The sequence below is a fragment of the Rhinopithecus bieti genome, unplaced genomic scaffold, assembly GCF_001698545.2.
Source record: "Rhinopithecus bieti isolate Rb0 unplaced genomic scaffold, ASM169854v2 scaffold_9656, whole genome shotgun sequence".
In the NCBI taxonomy this organism is placed as follows: Eukaryota; Metazoa; Chordata; class Mammalia; order Primates; family Cercopithecidae; genus Rhinopithecus; species Rhinopithecus bieti.
In genome coordinates, this window is record NW_016806205.1 from 392,355 (window position 1) to 412,125 (window position 19,771).

Sequence of the window (19,771 nt, forward strand, 5' to 3'; positions counted from 1 at the left end):
AAAAAAAAAAAAAAAAGAAAGAAAACTACAAGCCAATGTCACTGATTAATATTGCTGTAAAAATCCTCAACAAAACACTAGCAAACTAAACACAACAATGCATTAAAAATATCATTCATCATGACCAAGTGAGACTTATCTCAGGGATGCAAGGATAGTTCAACATATGTAAATCAATCAATGTGATACACCATATCAACAGAATGAAGGGCAAAAACCACATAATTGTTTTAATTGATACCTAAAAAGCAGTTGATAGGCTGGGTGCGGTGACTCATGCCTGTAATCTCAGCACTTTGGGAGGCTGAGGAAGGTGAATCATGAGGTCAGGAGATTAAGACCAGCTTGGCCAAGATGGTGAAACACGTCTCTACTAAAAATACAAAAATTAGCAGGACGTGGTGGCATGCAAGGAAACAATGACATCCCAGCTACTCGGGAGGCTGAGGCACAGAACTGCTTAAACCCAGGAGAAGGAGGTTTCAGTGAGCTGAGATCACACCACTGCACTCCAGCCTGGGTGACAGAGTGAGACTCCATCTCAAAAAAAAAAAAAAAAAAAAAAGCATTTGATAAAATATAACATCTCTTTGTAATGAAAACCTTCAAAAAACTGGGTGTAAAAGAAACATATCTCAACATAATATAAGACCCACACTGGAATCATACTGAATGGGATAAAACTGAAGCTTTTCTCTAAGATCTGAAACATGACAAAGATCTCCACTTTCACCACTGTTACTCAACATAGTACTGGAAGTCCTAGCAAGAGCAATCACACAAAAGAAAAAAAATAAAGGGTATCGAACTTGGAGATGAAAAGTCAAATTATTTTATTTGTAGACAATATGATCTTATATTTGGAAAAACCTGAAGACTCCCCCCTAAAATGATTAGAACTGATAAACAAATTCAGCAAAATGCAGGATACAAAACCAAATACAAAAATCCACAATTTGAAAGAGAAATAAAAAAACTAATACCATTTACAATAGCCATAAGTACAATTAAATGCCTAGGAATTAACTAATATGTGAAATATATCTAAAAAGAAAACTATATAACACTGATGAAAGAAATTGAAGAGGACACCAAAAATGGAAAGATATTCCATGTTCATGTATTAGCAGAATCAACATTGTTAAGATGTCCTTAATACCCAAAGCAATCTACAGATTCAATGCAATCCCATCAAAATTCCAATGGCATTCTTCACAGAAATAGAAAACATAATACTAAAATGTATATGGAACCACAAAAGACCCAGCATAGCCAAAGTTATCCTAAGCAAAAAGAACAAAACCAGAGGAATCACATTACTTGACTTTAAATTATACTACAGAGCTATAGTAACCAAAATGGCATGATACTGGCATAAAAACAGAAACATAGACCAATGGAACAGAATAGAGAACCCACATATAAATCCATATATATACAGTGAGCTCATTTTTGACAAAGGAACCAAGAAATACATTGCTGAAAGGACAATCTCTGCAACAAAATGTGCTGGGAAAACTGGATATTCACATGCAGAACGACTAGACCCCTATTTCTCCCCATATAAAAAAACAAATAAAAATAGATTAAAGTCTTAAATCTAAGAACACAAACTATGAAATTACTATGAAACATTGGAAAACATCTCTAGGACATTGGTTTGGACAAAAAATTATTGAGTAATAACCCGCAAGCACAGGCAACCAAAGCAAAAATGGAGAAATGAGATCACATCAAGTTGTAAAGTTTATGCACAGTGAAGGAAACAATCAACAAAATGAAGAGACAATCAACAGAATGGAATAAAATATTTGCAAACTACCCCTCTGACAAAGGATTAATAACCAGAATAGATAAGAAGCTCAAAAAACTGTAAGAAAGAATTTAATAATCTGATTTAAAATCAGGCGAAAGATCTGAATAGATGTTTCTCAAAAAAATGACATACAAATGGCAAATAGGCATATGAAAAGATGCTCAACATCACTGATCATCAGAGAAATGCAAATCAAAACTACAATAAGGTATCATCTCACCCTAGTTTAAGTGGTTTATATCCAAAAGACAGGCAATAACAAATGCTGGTGAGGATGCAGAGAAAAGGGAACACCTGTACACTGTTGGTGGGAATGTAAATTAGTATACAATAACAAATAACAAATAACAATATTAAGGTTCCTCAAAAAACTAAAATTAGAGGTATATTATCCAGCAATCACACTGCTGTGTATATACCCAAAAGAAAAGAAATCAGTATATTGAAGAGATATCTCTACTCCCACATTTATTGTAGCAATGTTCCCAGTAGCCAAGATTTGGAAGCAGCCTAAGTGTCCATCAACAGAAGAATGGATAAAGAAAACGTGGTACATATACACAATGCAGCACCAGTCAGCCATACATAATAATGAGCTCCTGTCATTTGCAACAACATGTATGGAACTGGAGGTCATTATATTAAATGAAATCAGGCAGAGAAAGACAAACATCACATGGTCTCACTTATGTGTGGGATATAAAAATCAAAACAATTGAACTCATGAACATAGAGTGTAGAAGTATGGTTGCCAGAGGCTGGGAAGGGTAGTAGGGTGGTTGGGAGGAGGTAGGGATGGCTAAAGGATAACAAAAAAATAGAATAAATAAGACCCACTATTTGATAGCACAACAGGATGACTATAGTCAATAATTTAATTGTGCATTTTAAAATACATAAAATAGTATAATTGGAATGTTTGTAACACAAAGGATAAATGCCTGAGGGCACGAACACCCCATTCTCCATGATGTCATTATTATTCATAGCATGGCCTGTATCAAAACATCTTGTGTGCCCCATATATACATCTAGTATGTACCCACAAAAATAAAAAAATAAAAAGTGAAAAGTAGTGTTTGGAAATTTTAACAAGAATATGGTCATAATTATCAGATTACAAAAAAAAATGAAATTGAGCATGAATGCTCCAGGGAAGAATTTTTGTCCAATGTAGATTTCACATCAGTCTAGTTGACAAATATCTAATGAAGAAGAAAGAACATTTAACCATACACTGATGGACCTTGCTGTACAACAAGCCCAATTTAGTGGCTCATTTGGAAACCAAATTTTATGTAAGCCATCCAATAGGTAGAGTCACACACACACCTCCTTAAAACCACAAATGGATACTGCAAACATACTAAGGACATCTGACCACATTTTTCATCTCTTTAGCCAAACCAAGCCTATTATAATATCACCTTTGAATATTAAACCAACTAAACCACCATTTTCTTAGACTAAATGTTAAGTGGATGAAAGAGGAGAGACAAATAAGAATTATGTTCCAGGTTTTTAAAGACTGCCAAGTAGTTTATTACTTCTCCACAGATAGACCCAGGTTTTGACTGACAACAGTGACCATGCAGACCCACACTCTGCTAGAAACAACCAAATCTTCCCAAAATTTTCTAGATATTGTATGAGTTGAGCCTGAACTTAATTATCTATGTTTCTCTAAAATGGTTCTCCATACCATGAAGTAACTCCTCGAGTACAAAAGCATTCTACTCATACATATAAAGCACAATGGCATGTATGTGAAACTAAGTCATTTTGATAAATGTAGGACTAACATTCAAGATGATTTTAATAGTCTATAAGAATAACTGCATGAGGAAGGCAAGTAATATTTTTGTATAGTCAGACATTAAATCTTTTAATGAAATCATGGATTTTTGTGATAGTTCAACAGATAATTCTTACCAGAAATATTCTTAAAAGACTTTGTGTTCCATTGTGTTATTAAATCTATAATACAACACATGATAAAAATTCCCAATAAAGTCATAAGGTTCTCATGTCTCAGTGCATGACAAGCACTTTCTGTTACACTTAAAAACCTAATATTAATAAGAAAGAACTTACACTAAATACTTACTAAGACATTTCTACGGAAAAATAAAATGCAAAACTATGTCACCCAAAACAAGAAGCCTCGGCTTTAATAGTCACATCCATGCTGAAATAATACATCTATACAGTGAAAAAATAACTTTTTATAAGAAATATTATAATAGATGTTTGCTTATGTCCAAACAATAGAACAAAGGTATCAAGATACAATTGTTTTTGAATACTAGTTAACATATGATCAAACAGTAGTTTCTTAAACTCCTGTATGAAAATTTTCCCAGCAACTTTGTAAACGAATGCAAATATATGATAAATAAGTAATATCTGTTATTTATTCATAAGTTGTGGGAGAAATTTGAATATTCTTTCTTGAAGAAATTAAAAATGAAATACATTATTATTCAGAGACACAAGGAACCCCTTTAAAATTCAACTATGGCAAGAACATAGCCAAGTCTTTTGTTAAAAAGCAATCACAATATGTAACATTCTTTGGGAGGGGGGAGATTGACATTCACACAGGGCCTAAAACGGACCAAGTAATGTTTGGGGCTTTACATTCTAACTGTGTTTAGGCTTCACAACAATGATGACTCTATGAGATTAATAATAGTGCCCATTTTATAGATTAGTGCATTAAATTTTTAGAGGGAGAAATTTGCTCAAGATCATACAACTAATGATTAGAGGAGTCCAGTTGAGAACACAGTTCTTTCTGACCCTGCAGGCCAGGCATTTTGCAACATGTACATCCCAAATGTAACTTTCAATCCAGCTGCCACAGACAAAACAAGATTCAGTGTGACACGCTTTTAGAATACCAATCTACTGCCAATAAGTTTTTAATTTCTGTCCTTTGCTAACTCATTTTAACACAAATAATTATCTTCCATTATTTCCCATTCTTCTGTCATAAATGATCACCATTTGTGTCAGAAATCTAAATTACTTTCAGTATCCACACTATTCTTTATAAACCTGTTACCTTTTAACTTCAAAGAGAAATTTTCTTTTCTAGATGTGAACCCCCCTTCCACTCCATTGCAGTGCAGTTTTCCTCCAAAATACTGTATTTTTCACCAATTAATAGCCCCACAAAGTGTTTTTCTTTGATCAGCATGCAACCCTTAAATATAGTTTGAGACTGCAATTCCTCATCTTATGTGCCATTTCACCAGAGGACGACAGCATAAGAACCATATTGCATTTGGATTTTAAACAGCCTGAATCTAAAAGGCAAAAATCCTGATGTTCTTCCAGGGAGTAATTCCTCTGAGTCATTCCTGAGAAGTGGCTTTGCATCACTGCTCTACTGAAACATAATGATCTTCAGCTGCCTCATTCCCTCACTCAAAGGAAACATCATTAACTGGAGACAGTAGAAGAAAAAACAATCGGGCCAAGTTTTCTCAGAGGATCTTAATCTGCATTTCACAGCTCATTTATAAGTCCCTCTCTTCTCCTACCCTTTCCACAACTCCCACAAATACACACAAACATAACTTTTTTCCCCAGAAATTAGTCATTTATAAAGAAACTAATTATTTTTACCATAGTATTTTATAATTGCATTTTAAAAGCCAGTGTTGTCATAGGCACTGCAATCAAATACCAACATGTGAGAGCATCAGATGATCCGCCCAGCATTCTCCATCATGTTAGTGCTTAAATTGAGCAATGAACCTGATTTGCTTCAAGGACTATCTATTCAACCCTGCTCATGTCTTAAACAGAGAGAGAAAATCAAATCATGTCAAATCTAAATCCCTAACACAGAATATGGGCCACTTTCATCTTGCACCTAGACAAATTTTACAGCATTCTAACAGGTCACCCTGAATCCCCTTTTGGCATCCACAGTCAACCATCCACACGTGACCTTTTGCCATGTAAATCATAACGTGCCAATCATACCAAGGTTAAAATCCCTTCATGGCCCATGAGACCCTAAATGATAATCTGGTCCCTGGCTACTTCTGAAGCCCTATTTCCACCAGGTCTCCCATCTGACTCATGCACTTTCACAACAATGACCTTCTTGCTAATTATTGTGGTTTTTGTTAATTTGTTTTTCTATTTGCCGACCATGTTGCAATACCTGGGCTCTTGCACTTGTGTTTTCTTTCCCTAGAACGCACTTTTTCAAGGTATTTAATTGTCTCTCTCTCTCTCTCTTCTCTTTCTCCTGTTTCATAAAATCTGACTTCTCTGATCATTTCCATCATTCTCTAACCCCTTATTCCGCATTAGCTTTTCTTGCTGGCACTTATCACTAACTGACAGAACACATATGTGTTTAGTATCTCTTACATTAGAATGTTAGCTCCATGAGGGCAAAGGTATTGTCCCAATACCAGGAATACTGACAGAAACATAGAAGAGTTCAAAAGTGTATGTTGGATTCATTAATTAATGGATGAAAACTAAAATGAGTCAAAATTATTTAGAAACTAAAATTCTAAGTTATGTTTCAGCTCCTAGATTTTAATATTATTTACTTATTATCATTTCCCCCTTCTTCTGAAATACTTTCTCTTTTGAAATGCTGCCCCTTTGCCAATTGCATGTAAACTCAGTAAAACTGCTTGTCAAAGTGTACTTCTCCCTCAGTATTTATTTAAGGGTGGGTACAAAAATAAACTACAACAATCTGACTCCCTATCCCTGAAATTAAGCTGTGAGCCTAGTGACTCCCAAATGCAAGTAGTTATAGCTGATTGATTCCAGTGTTGTACCTTGAAGAGACTTCCAGAGTTGCCTTCGAGTTTGTATCATCTCCAGCATCTTATTGTTGTTCTTCCATTCTGAGAGCTACCTGATATTCTTCCATCAATCCCCCCTTCCCTTTTTGTTTGTTGTGATTGTTTTAATGAATCAGAGTCAGTTTCTGTTGCTTATGATCCAAAATCCTAATGAATACACATGATAAACTTATATTCAATCTGATATGCCTTAAAATACAAAATTTTAAAAAGGGGCCTCCCAACTCTCTTTTTCTCACTCTGTCTCCTCTCTCCCTCTCACTGCAACAATCCTCTGGTTGCTCAAATCTCTCCTTTATGGTGGCACCACCACCATGACTTTAATGTTTCAAAATTATTATTTTTCCCATCTATCAGTATTTACTCAGAGCTGCTGACATGAAGTGGAAGTTAAGATGTAATTAACATGATTAAGCTATACCACACTGAGTTATTAATAATTAATAGTATCTTAATCTTATCAGACATATTTGCATTTCTTTTTTTTTTTTTTTTTTTTTTTTTTTTGAGATGGAGTCTTGCTCTGTCACCAGGCTGGAGTGCAGTGGCCCGATCTTGGCTCACCTTCCAGGTTCAAGCAATTCTCTTGCCTCAGCCTCCCAAGTAGCTGGGACTACAGGCACATGCCACCACACCCAGGTAATTTTTGTATTTTTAATAGAGATGGAGTTTCACCAGGTTGGCCATCTCTTAACCTCATGATTCACCCACCTTGGCCTCCCAAAGTGCTGGGATTACAGGTGTGAGCCACCGCACCCAGCCTGCATTTATTTAAAAAGCTACTGTGACTCAATTTTTTTTTTTTTAATTTTAGTCAGGATGACAAAGTGAAAAGTTTTAAAGTATAGAAGGTAACATTTTCAATATTTCATTAGATAACATCACTTAAGCAGCCCATCAATCTGATCATGGTTGAATTAGTCAGAGATAAATCAAAGGCTACAGACCTGACAACTTATCCATCAATAAATAGATTTTAATTGAATTACTTTAGTGTTGTGTTTATAAAGCATACAACCCCATTGTGAATGTGATTAACAGAGTCACAAATAGATTGATGATGTTACTAAATGTGACTAAGGGAACACCCAATCCCCTTTCCTTAAATGTTGGGGGTGGGGGCAGAATCTGTGGTTTGGGAATACTGCAAAAGCGATGGGATATATAGGCCCTTGATAAGGTTATATCATACTTCACCTAGGCAGAATAACAGAGAGAAAAACAGAGACTCTCCCTTGCTAGCTTTGAAAATTAAGCTTTTGTGTTGTGAGAGAGCTTGAGACAGTGCCACATGGCAAGGATCTAGGGAGTATCTAGTACAAAGAGGGGCTCCTGCTGAATGTCATCATGAAAGTGGGAATGTCAGTCCTACAACCACAAGGAGCTGAATCCTGCCAACAACCACTCGAGCTTGGAAGAGGATTCCATGCTCCAGAAATGGTCACAGCCCAGTGGACACTCTGATGAAGATTTGTGAGACACTGAGCAGAGGACCAGCTAAACCTCACCCTGAGAGATAATAAATGTATGTTTTTGTAAGCCACTAAGTTTATGTTAATTAATTACAGAACAATACGAAGCTAATACATAGTGTCCCAAGAAGAGGAGAGAAAAGGCATGTACTATAGAACATAAATTGTGGATTTAGTGCATACATTGCCCTTTTACTTACTATTAATAGCTTGTCATAGCTACTTCAAAGCATCAATGTGAGGATTAAATCAGAAATGTTATATATAGAGTTTAAGGCTTTGTGTTAATATTAAACATCTCATAAAAGTGAGTTTCCTTCTCATTTACTCTCCCACTGTAATTTGGTGGCTGTCACAGCAGTGAGTTTTGCCATGTCAAAGTCCTGGCTGCCCAATTCTGAGACACTGAAAATGGGGATGTATATACTTCAGGATCTTCTCTACTTATCCATTTTCTCACACATGAGTGAGGAAGTGGGTTCTGGAAACTGACACTGATACAACATCTATTGTCCTAGATATTTGGAAACAGGCCATTAAATAGCATCCATGGAGGTCCACAAAAGAATGCAGCAAAGTAACTTGTCTATTCTTCACTGTACTCGGATAGCCTTCTACCGTGGTTCCTGCTTTTCACGGTACTCCACTGTTAAGAAGGTACTAGGCTTCTTACCCATTTGCAGTTTCCATTCTGACATTGACCTGGATTTACCTCCCGGTATTTTGACATTGCAGTGCAGAATCATAGCTGCTTGGAAGTCCCTATTACTGACCTCCTGCATCTCAGATCAGAAACTTTGTTATCTGGAAACTGCTATCTCATTATAGTAAAAAAGATAGGAATTACCGCTGCCATTAAAACTCTTACAGCCCAGCACAATCTGAAATCAGCAGAGTGATTCATGGGTTTCTGGAAACTAAAATTTTGGAATATAATGCAATATTAATCAACATTAGAGTTTAATGGAATTAAAGTGATTGTAGCATAGTATATCTTCAATCACTTTCAGTGTTTTAGTGATTTTCTACCAGTTAAAGAATATTTTTAACAAATTTCCTGTGCATATTCTAGTTGAATTTTCTAATTTTTTCAGCTTACAAGTTTAATTTTATTCTTCTATGACAGGTGGTTAAGATTTCCTTCTATAATTCCCTCGTACCTACTTTACTGAAACGTGACTAGTATTCATTGTTTCCTTTTTGTTATTATAAGTTAAGAGCATCAAAAATCTGACCATTCTCAACTTTCCTGGAAGCTCTGATCATATTTCCTCAAATTTGCAATCATAGTCATGTGTCACTTAACAACGGGGACACATTCTGAGAAATTTGTCATGCGATTTTGTCATTCTGTAAATATCACAGAGTACACTTAAACAAACCTAGATAGTGTAGTCTACTACACACCTAGGCCAGCTGGTCTAGCCTGTTGCTCCTAGGCTACAAACCTGTACAGCATGTTACTGCACTGTATACTGTAGGCAGTTATACCATAATGGTATTTGTGTATCTAAACAAAGAAAAAGTTCATTCTTCAGAACATAAATGTCAAATTTTTAATTACTCATTCCCTGCTATTGAATTTTTTATGAAAACAATTCTAGTCTTGACACTTTTGATTTTGTTCCTATTATCAATCTCAACTCCAATATCACATATTCTAGTTGAATTTCTTTTTTTCAGCTTACAAGTTTAATTTTACTCCCCTATGACAGGTGGTAAAGATTTTCTTCTATAATTTTCATGGTCCTCATTTAACTTTAATTTTATTCACAAATCCAATACCATCTTTGGTAATCAGCTTCCACTCAGATTTAATCTTCTCCTACCCACCGTTCCTTCTCCAGGCAGTTGTGTCCCTATTAGAGCACAAAGTATTCTAGGAAATTAAAGGCAATGGGGACAGGTGCAGTGGCTAACGCCTATAATCCCAGGCCGCGGGAGGCCGAGGATCACCTGAGGTCAGGAGTTCGAGACCAGCCTGGCCAACATGGTGAAACCCCATCTCTACTAAAAACACAAAAATTAGCCAGGTGTGGTGGCAAGTGCCTGTAATCCCAGCTGAGGCAGGAGAATCACTTGAACCCAGGAGGTTGCAATAAGCCCAGATCATGCCATTGAGGCGGAGGTTGCAGTGAGCCGAGATCACGCCATTGCACTCCAGCCTGGGGCACAAGAGCAAGACTTAAGTCTCAAAAAAAAAAAAAAAAAAAGGAATGTGTGGTAAGTTTATTTAAAGACTCCTGGATAAGGAAGACAGCTTAAATTCTGTGAAAAACCTTCAGATAACCATAAGCTAAGGACATCTTTAACATAATTTTGAAATATCAGTAAATAATATGTATTATGCTTGCAGCTTAATTTTAAAATAATGGGTCACAGGTTTAGCATTATATCCATGACACACCATGAAGACTGAATTCATGAAGATTGTATTTATATAGAAACAAAATCTCCAGTGTGTCCATCTCTTCTGAATCAACCACAAGTGCTATATCATAACTAAAGTACACTTATCCAACAATAATAAACTTTAAAAAATAAAGATATTCCAAAGAATTACTCAACTAAAAGAAGGAGTATAATTTAAATACTTACAATTTCTTTAAGATAGCTAGGAATTCTTCAAAGTTCTCTATGGCTCTTTTTGGTCTATATAAATTATGGCCACCATGTGCTCTCTCAACATAGACAGCTACATTGTGAGAATCATCAGGTTGTTGATGTTGACTTTCCTCTTTGCCTTCACTGAGTTCCCTGAACAAGAAAATAAAGTATTTTATGCTGTTGTATACTGCACAAAAATTATTTACAGGGACTTTTACTATATTACCAGGAGCATAAATGCACTGTTTTGAGAAAATTTGTCAATTTAAGAACATATTCTTTTTAAATGCATTAGAATGTTTCAATCATGATAGCACAGTTATGTATGTCATTCTGTTAAATGTAGAACTTAGAATATATGAAATATTTTCAATGTATAGAATTTGATTACATGTATTATAACTGTTCTGAGCAAATGAAACACCTTTAATAATATATTAGGCTTACATAATTTAGGAAAATATTTCAAGCCAATGGCTAACATCCTTTATACTCACACACTTGTTTTTCAGTGTTGTTTTAGCACCAAGGATATAATTTTATTATTTAACTTTTATTTACCCCTGGTAATCTATAAACATCTTGGAAGATAGCCACCGTATCTTACTCTTGTGCTATGGTATGTTCAATACCTAAGTCCCTAAGAGATGTACAAATAAATGACCGTTTCCCATTCATATTTCTAGGATCAAGCATTTCTATTAAAAGGCCATTGAAAACTTATGGGTGAGAAATCCAACCACTGCTGTCTATCTTTAAGAAAAAAATAGTAAGGCAGGTTGCAGAAATGAATCTGGATTACATCTTGATAACAGACCTTTAATTATATACATAGGAAGATTAAAAATTAAATATAAGATATTATGTGGAATCATAACAGCAATAGTAAATTATCACATTAACATATACCTTGTTGCATTCTTAAATGTGCTGGCTACTCTGCTAACCATTATGTGCACATCATCTCATTAACACTAACCATGTGATACCATTTGGCTGTGTCCCCACCCAAATCTCATCTTGAATTGTAGCTCCCATAATTCCCATGTCTCACTGGAGGGACCCAGTGGGAGATAATGGAATCATGGGGGAAGATCTTTCCTGGGCTGTTCTTATGATAGCAAGAATGTCTCACAAGATCTGATGGTTTTATAAAGGAGAGTTCTACTACACAAGCTCTCTATTTGCCTGCTCCCATGTAAGACATGACTTTGCTCCTCATTTGCTTTCCGACATGATTGTGAGGTCTCCCCAGTCAAGTGGCACTGTGAGTCTATTAAACCTCTTTCCTTGATAAATTACCTAGTGTTGGGTATGTCTTTATTAGCCGTGTGAGAACAGATGAATACAGAAAATTGGTACCAGTAAAGTGTGGAAGTGACTTTGGAACTGGGCAACAGGCAGAGATTGCAACAGTTTGGAAGGCTCAGAAGAAGACAGGAAGATGTGGGAAATTTTGTAACTTCCGAGAGACTTGATGAATGGCTTTGACCAAAAAGCTTATAGAGATATCGGCAAAAAAGTCCAGGCTGAGTTGGTCTCAGATGGAGATGAGGAACTTGTTGGAAACTTAAATAAAGGTGACTCTTGCTATGTTTTAGCAGAGACTGGCAGCATTTTGCACCTGCCCTAGTGATCTGTGGCACTTTGAACTTGAGGGAGATGATTTAGCGTATCTAGCAGAAGAAATTTCCAAGCTGCAAAGTGTTCAAGAGGTGACTTGGGTGCTATAAAATGCATTCAGCTTTATGTATTCAGAAAGATATGGTTTGGAATTGGAACTTATGTTTAAAAGGGAAGCAGAGCATAAAAGTTCAGAAAATTTGCAGCCTGATGATGGAGCAGAAAATAAAAATCTATTTTCTGAGGAGAAATTCAAGCTGGTTGTAGAAATTTGCATAAGTAACAAGGAGCCAAATGGTAATCTCCAAAACAATGGGGGAAATGTCTCCAGGCCATGTCAGAGACCTTCATGGCAGCCCCTACCATCACAAGCCACACGGCCTAGGAGGAAAAAATGGTTTCATGGGTCTCACCCAGAGCCTTGCTGCTTTGTACAGTCTCAGGACTCGGTGCCCCATGTCCCAGCCATGGCTAAAAAGGGGCCAACGTAGAGGTCAGGCCATTGCTTCAGAGGGTACAAGTCTACACATGGTGTTGAGCCTGCAGGTGCACAGAAGTCAAAAATTGAGGTTTGGGAACCTCTGCCTAGATTTCAGAGTCTCATAGGCAGATGAGACCTGCCTTGGCTCAGATAACACTTTGGACCGTGGACTTTTGAGTTAATGCTGAAATGAGTTAAGACTTTAGGGGACTGTTGGGAAGACACAATTAGTTTTGAAATGTGAGGACATGAGATTTTGGAGGGGCCAGGGTCACAATGATATGGTTTAGCTGTGTCCCCCACCCAAATCCCATCTTGAATTGTAGCTCCTTAATTCCCATATGTTGTGGGAGGGACCCAGTGGGAGGTAATTGACTCATGGGGGTAGGTCTTTCCCATGCTGTTCTCACAATAGTAAGTCTCATGAGATCTGATGGTTTTATAAAGGAAAGTTTCCCTACACAAGCTCTCTCTTTGCCTGCTGCCATGTAAGATGTGACTTTGCCCCTCCTCCACCTTCTACCACGATTGTGAGGCCTACCCCAGCCATGTGGAACTGTTAGTCAACTAAACCTCTTTCCTTTATAAATTATTCAGTCTCAGGTATGTCTTTATTAGCAGTGTGAGAACAGATGAATACACAATACACCATGTGAGTAGGCAATATTATCCTCAGTTTATAAAATAAGGAAACTGTAACTAAAAGAGTTTATATAAATTTTCTAAACTCTCACAGCTAGTAGAGTTGGAAAGACGTTTTTCATCCTTCTGCTTTTCACAATTACCTGTACCTTTGAATTTTTAATAAAGCTTGATACTGGGTAAAATCTGATTCTTAGAAGTCTAATTTGGTAACCTACTTCTTTATATTATTCTCAATCCCTATAGTTTTTTTTTTTTTTTTTTTTTTCTGAGACAGAGTCTTGCCCTGTTGCCCAGGCTGGAGTGCGGTGGTGCAATCTCAGCTCACTGCAAGCTCCACTTCCTGGGTTCACATGATTCTCCTGCCTCATCTTCCTGAGTAGCTGGGACTACAGGAGCCCACCACCACACCTGGCTAACTTTTTTGTATTTTTATGTAGAGACAAGGACTCATGGTGTTAGCCAGGATAGTTTCGTTCTCCTGACCTCATGATCCACCTGCCTCTGCCTCCCGAAGTGCTGGGATTATAGGTGTGAGCCACCACGCCTGGCCTCAATCCCTACATATTTTTCTTCCAAACAAATTCTACATGTTCCATAAGATTTTTACAAAATACATAACATTTGTATTATCATATTACTTGTATATGTGTGATATTTCCGTATCTAATGTAATTAGGAGTTTTTAATTTTATAATTTGAATGATCACTGTGGTTGTAGAGTAAAACTGTTTTCCCTTTTTCTTTAGTAATCAGCTACATTACTGAGCTCTCCCTTTTCAGTTGGTTATCTTAAGGATTTTCAGGTAGTAATAAAAGAGGCACAGATAAAATAAATTAGAAAAAAATACATTGCTTTAAATGAATTTTTTTTTTTTTTTTTTTTTTTTTTTTTTTTTTTTTTTTTTTTTGAGAAGGGATCTTTGTCACCCAGGCTGGAGTGCAATGGCATGATCTCGGCTTACTGCAACCTCTGCCTCCCAGCTCATGCAGTCCTCCCACCTCAGCCTCCCAAGTAGCTGGTACTACAGGTGCAAACCACCAGTGCCCAGCTACTTTTTTTTAAGAAATGGTTTTTGCCATGTTGGCCAGGCTGGTCTCAAACTCCTGAGCTCAAAGTGATGCACTCCTGCCTCAACCTCCCAAAGTGCTATGATTACAGGCATGAGTCACTATGCTCAGACCCCGAATGCATGTTTTTTAAAAAAGAAAAACTGATAATTCATGAGCTAAGGTTTGATCTCAAAAAATGAGAAAAAGAAAGAGCAAGTTATACTCAAAATAAGGAAATATACAATAAAGGAGAAAAACTGTTAGAGCAATAAAACCAAAACTTAGTTATTTAGAAATCTAATAAACTTGCAAAATAAGGTCTAATAAACTTGGCAAAAAAATTTTGAGAACAAAACAGAAAAGGCAGATGTAAATTATGTCCGAAATGGAAAAGGAGACAAGTAACCACCATCCTGAATTTTGTTTCTAGTATTCTGTTGGTTTTCATTATAGATTTATCAAAGATATATGTATTCATTTAAAAAAATCATTTTAATTTTTTATATTTTAAACTTTATAAAAAGAAGTTATTCTTATGGATTCTGTAACTTGCTTTTCTTGTTGCATTCAACATTGTGTACATGAGATTCAATGACTGATTCATTGATTTTACCGCTTTATGAGATTTCATTATAGGTATGTACCACAAAGGCTTTGGGGGGAGTTTCTGTGTTTTGTTTTTCCATTTTTCTAGTCTGTAGGAAATTGGATTTTTGTTGTTTGTTTGTTTTTTTTTGTTTTGTATACAAGCGTGGCTACTACTACCAGTCTTATATAAGTAAGACTTCTCCAACAGATATGCCCAAGAGTAAAAGGCTATTTCTGAAGCTAGAATATGAGGAGCCTCAGAAATTATAGACTCCAAAACTGGGGGGGATATTCTTCCTATTCATATGATGAGAAGTGAGGACAAAAGGCATCACTCTTCCAACGCTGGAGATCCCATCCTTCCCTCAGGGTATGGCCCTCCACTCTGACCTCTCTCCGTTCTCTTTGTAGTCTAAGAGGAAAGGCAAGGGTGCAGGTTTTCAAGAATGTCAGTAAGGGCCACTCAATACGACCTTCCTCCATCCTCTTTGTGGTCTAAGAGGAAAACAAGTGTTTCTGCTGCTGCTTCGGTGAGCGCAACTATTCCGAACAGCAGAGTCCAGGGACCATTGCAGGTTATTGGGTGGGGGAAAAATAAAACAGACTAAAACCGTGGGTGGTTTTTTTCTTTCAGATGGGAAACACTCAGGCCTCAACAAGCTCTCCCTTGAAATGAAGCCATTGGAACCAATCTGACCCTCAAACCCTGAAAAAGAAGCTGCTTATTTTTTTCTGCACTATGGCCTGGCCCCAATATTCTCTCTCTGATGGGACAAAATGGCCACATGAGGGAAGTATAAATTACAATACTATCCTGCAGCTTGACCTTTTCTGTAAGAGGGAAGGCAAATGGAGTGAAATACCTTATGTCCAAGCTTTCCTTTCTAGAAGGGTAATCCACAACTATGCACAACTTGCAATCTATGCCCCACAGGAGAACCTGTCAGCTTACCATCATATCCTAGCCTCCCTACAGCTCCCCTTCCTATTAGTGATAAGCCTCCTCTAATTTCCCCACCCAGAAGGAAACAAGCAAAGAAATCTACAAGGGACCACAAACCCTCCCGGGCTATCAGTTATGTCCCCTTCAAGCTGCAGGGGGAGGGGAATTTGGCCCAACCCGGGCACATGTCCCCTTCTCCCTCTCTGACTTAAAGCAGATCAAGGTAGACCTGGGGAAGTTTTCAGATGATCCTGATAGGTATATAGATGTCCTACAAGGTCTAGGGCAAACCTGCGACCTCACTTGGAGAAGTGTCATGCTATTATCAGATCAAACCCTGGCCTTTAATGAAAAGAATGCGGCTTTAGCCACAACCCAAGAGTTTGGAGATACCTGGTATCTTTACTCAAGTAAATGATAGAATGACAGCCGAAGAAAGGGACAAATTCCCTAGCAGTCAGCAAGCCGTCCCCAGTATGGATCCCCACCGGGACCTCGACTCAGATCATGGGGACTGGAGTCTCAAACATCTGTTGACCTGTGTTCTAGAAGGACTAAGGAGAATTAGGAAAAAGCCCATGAATTATTCAATGATGTCCACCATAACTCAGGGAAAGGAAGAAAATCCTACTGCCTTCCTCAAGCAGTTATGGGAGGCCTTCAGAAAATATACTCCCATGTCACCCGACTCCCTTGAGGGTCAATTGATCCTAAAAGATAAGTCTATTACCCAATCAGCTGCAGATATCAGGAGAAAGNGATGATCCTGATAGGTATATAGATGTCCTACAAGGTCTAGGGCAAACCTGCGACCTCACTTGGAGAAGTGTCATGCTATTATCAGATCAAACCCTGGCCTTTAATGAAAAGAATGCGGCTTTAGCCACAACCCAAGAGTTTGGAGATACCTGGTATCTTTACTCAAGTAAATGATAGAATGACAGCCGAAGAAAGGGACAAATTCCCTAGCAGTCAGCAAGCCGTCCCCAGTATGGATCCCCACCGGGACCTCGACTCAGATCATGGGGACTGGAGTCTCAAACATCTGTTGACCTGTGTTCTAGAAGGACTAAGGAGAATTAGGAAAAGCCCATGAATTATTCAATGATGTCCACCATAACTCAGGGAAAGGAAGAAAATCCTACTGCCTTCCTCAAGCAGTTATGGGAGGCCTTCAGAAAATATACTCCCATGTCACCCGACTCCCTTGAGGGTCAATTGATCCTAAAAGATAAGTCTATTACCCAATCAGCTGCAGATATCAGGAGAAAGCTCCAAAAGCTAGCCCTGGGCCCTGAACAAAATTTGGAGGCATTATTAAACCTGGCAGCCTTGGTGTTCTATGATAGGGACCAAGAGGAAGAAACAAGCTGAAAAGGAAAAGCGAGATAAGAGAAAGGCCACAGCCTCGGTCATGGCCCTCAGACAAACGAACCTTGGTGGTTCAGAAAGGACAGAAAACGGAGTAGGCCAATCACCCAGGAGAGCTTGTTGTCAGTGTGGTTTGCAAGGACACTTTAAAAAAAAATTGTGCAATGAGAAACAAGCCACCCCCTCGCCCATGTCCACCTTGCTGAGGCAATCACTGGAAGGTGCACAGCCCAAAAGGACAAAAGTTCTCTGGGCCAGAAGCCCCCAACCAGATGATCCAACAACAGGACTGAGGGTCCCCAGGGCAAGCACCAACTCACGTCATTACCCTCACTGAGCTCTGGGTAAGTTTAACCATTGAGGCCCAGGAAATTGACTTCTTCCAGGACACTGGCATAGCCTTCTCAACATTAATCTCTTGCCCTGCACAGCTGTCCTCAAGGTCAGTTACCATCCGAGGAATCCTGGGACAGCCTGTAACCAGGTATTTCTCCCACCTCCTCAGTTGTAAGGAGACTTTGCTCTTTTCACATGCCTTTCTTGTTATGCCTGAAAGTCCCACACCCTTATTAGGGAGGGACATATTAGCCAAAGCTGGAGCTATTATCTACATGAATGTAGGGAGCAAGTTACCCATCTGTTGTCCCCTACTTGAGGAAGGAAAGAATCCTGAAGTCTAGGCCTTGGAAGGACAATTCAGAAGGGCAAAAAATGCCCACCCAGTCCAAATCAGACTAGAAGACCCCACCACTTTTCCTTATCAAAGGCAATATCCCTTAAGGCCTGAAACTCATAAAGGATTACAGGATATTGTTAGACATTTAAAAGTTTAAGGTTAATAAGAAAATGCAGCAGTCCCTGCAACACCCCAATTCTAGGAGTACAAAAACTGAACGGTCAGTGGAGACTAGTGCAAAATCTTAGACTCATCAACGAGGCAGTAATTCCTCTATATCCAGATGTAACCAACCCCTATACCCTGCTCTCTCAAATACCAGAGGAAGCAGAATGGTCCACTGTTCTGGACCTCAAGGATGCTTTCTTCTGCGAATGCACTCTGATCCCCAGTTTCCCTTTGCCTTTGAGGATCCCACAGACCACATGTTCCAACTTACGTGGACGGTCTTGTCCCAGGGGTTCAGGGATAGCCCTCATCTGTTTGGTCATGCACTGGCTCAAGATCTAGGCCATTTCTCAAGTCCAGGCATTCTGGTCCTTCAGTATGTGGATGAATTACTTTTGGCTACCAGTTCGGAAGCCTCCTGCCAGCAGGCTATTCTAGATCTCTTAACCTTTCTAGCTAATCAAAAGGTACAAGGCATCTAAATCGAAGGCCCAGCTCTGCCTACAACAAGTCAAATATCTAGGCCTAATCTTAGCCAGAGGAAGCAGGGCCCTCAGCAAAGAACAAATACAGCCTATACTGGCTTGTCCTTGCCCTAAGACATTAAAACAGTTGCGGGGGTTCCTTGGGATCACCGGTTTTTGCCGACTATGGATCCCTGGATACAGCAAGATGGCCAGGCCACTCTATACTCTAATCAAGGAGACCCAGGGGGCAAATACTCATCTAGCAGAATGGGAACCAGAGGCAGAAACAGCCTTCAAAACCTTAAAGCAGGCCCTAGTACAAGCTCTAGCCTTAAGCCTTCCCACAGGACAAAATTTCCCTTTATACGTCACAGAGAGAGCAGGAATAGCTCTTGGAGTCCTTACTCAGACTCATGTGACAATCCCACAACCAGTTGCATACCTAAGTAAGGAAACTGATAAAGTAGCAAACCGCTGGCCTCACTGTTTACTGATAGTTGCAGTGGTGGCCATCTTAGTATCAAAGGCTATCAAAATAATTCAAGGAAAGGATCTCACCGTTTAGATTACTCATGATATAAATGGCATACTAGTTGCCAAAGGAAACTTATGGCTATTAGACAACTGCCTGCTTAGATACCACGCACTACTCCTTGAGGGACCGGTGCTTCAAATTCACATGTGTGCAGCCCTCAACCCTGCTATTTTTCTCCCAGAGGATGGGGAACCAATCGAGCATGACTGCCAACAAATTGTTGCCAAGACCTATGCTGCCTGAGAGAATCTCTTAGAAGTCCCCTTAGCTAATCCTGACCTTAACCTATGTACCAATGGAAGTTCATTTGTGGAGAATGGGATATGAAGGGCAGGTTATGCCATAGTTAGTGATGTAACAGTACTTGAAAGTAAGCCTCTTCCCCCAGGGACCAGTGCCCAGTTAGCAGAACTAGTGGTGCTTACCTGAGCCTTAGAACTGGGAAGGGAAAAAAGAATAAATGTGTATACAGATAGCAAGTATGC

The 19,771-nt window shown here is 38.5% G+C and overlaps 1 protein-coding gene across 1 annotated transcript in view; it reads right to left on the reverse strand.

Annotated features, from left to right (window-relative positions):
• The window catches only part of CNBD1 (cyclic nucleotide binding domain containing 1), a 379,193-nt gene that overhangs the window by 291,284 nt on the left and 68,138 nt on the right, over positions 1-19,771 (reverse strand). The window contains exon 4 of the mRNA XM_017875201.1: positions 10,731-10,889. Coding sequence (XP_017730690.1) covers positions 10,731-10,889 — 159 coding nt within the window. The remainder of the gene's footprint in view (positions 1-10,730; positions 10,890-19,771) is intronic.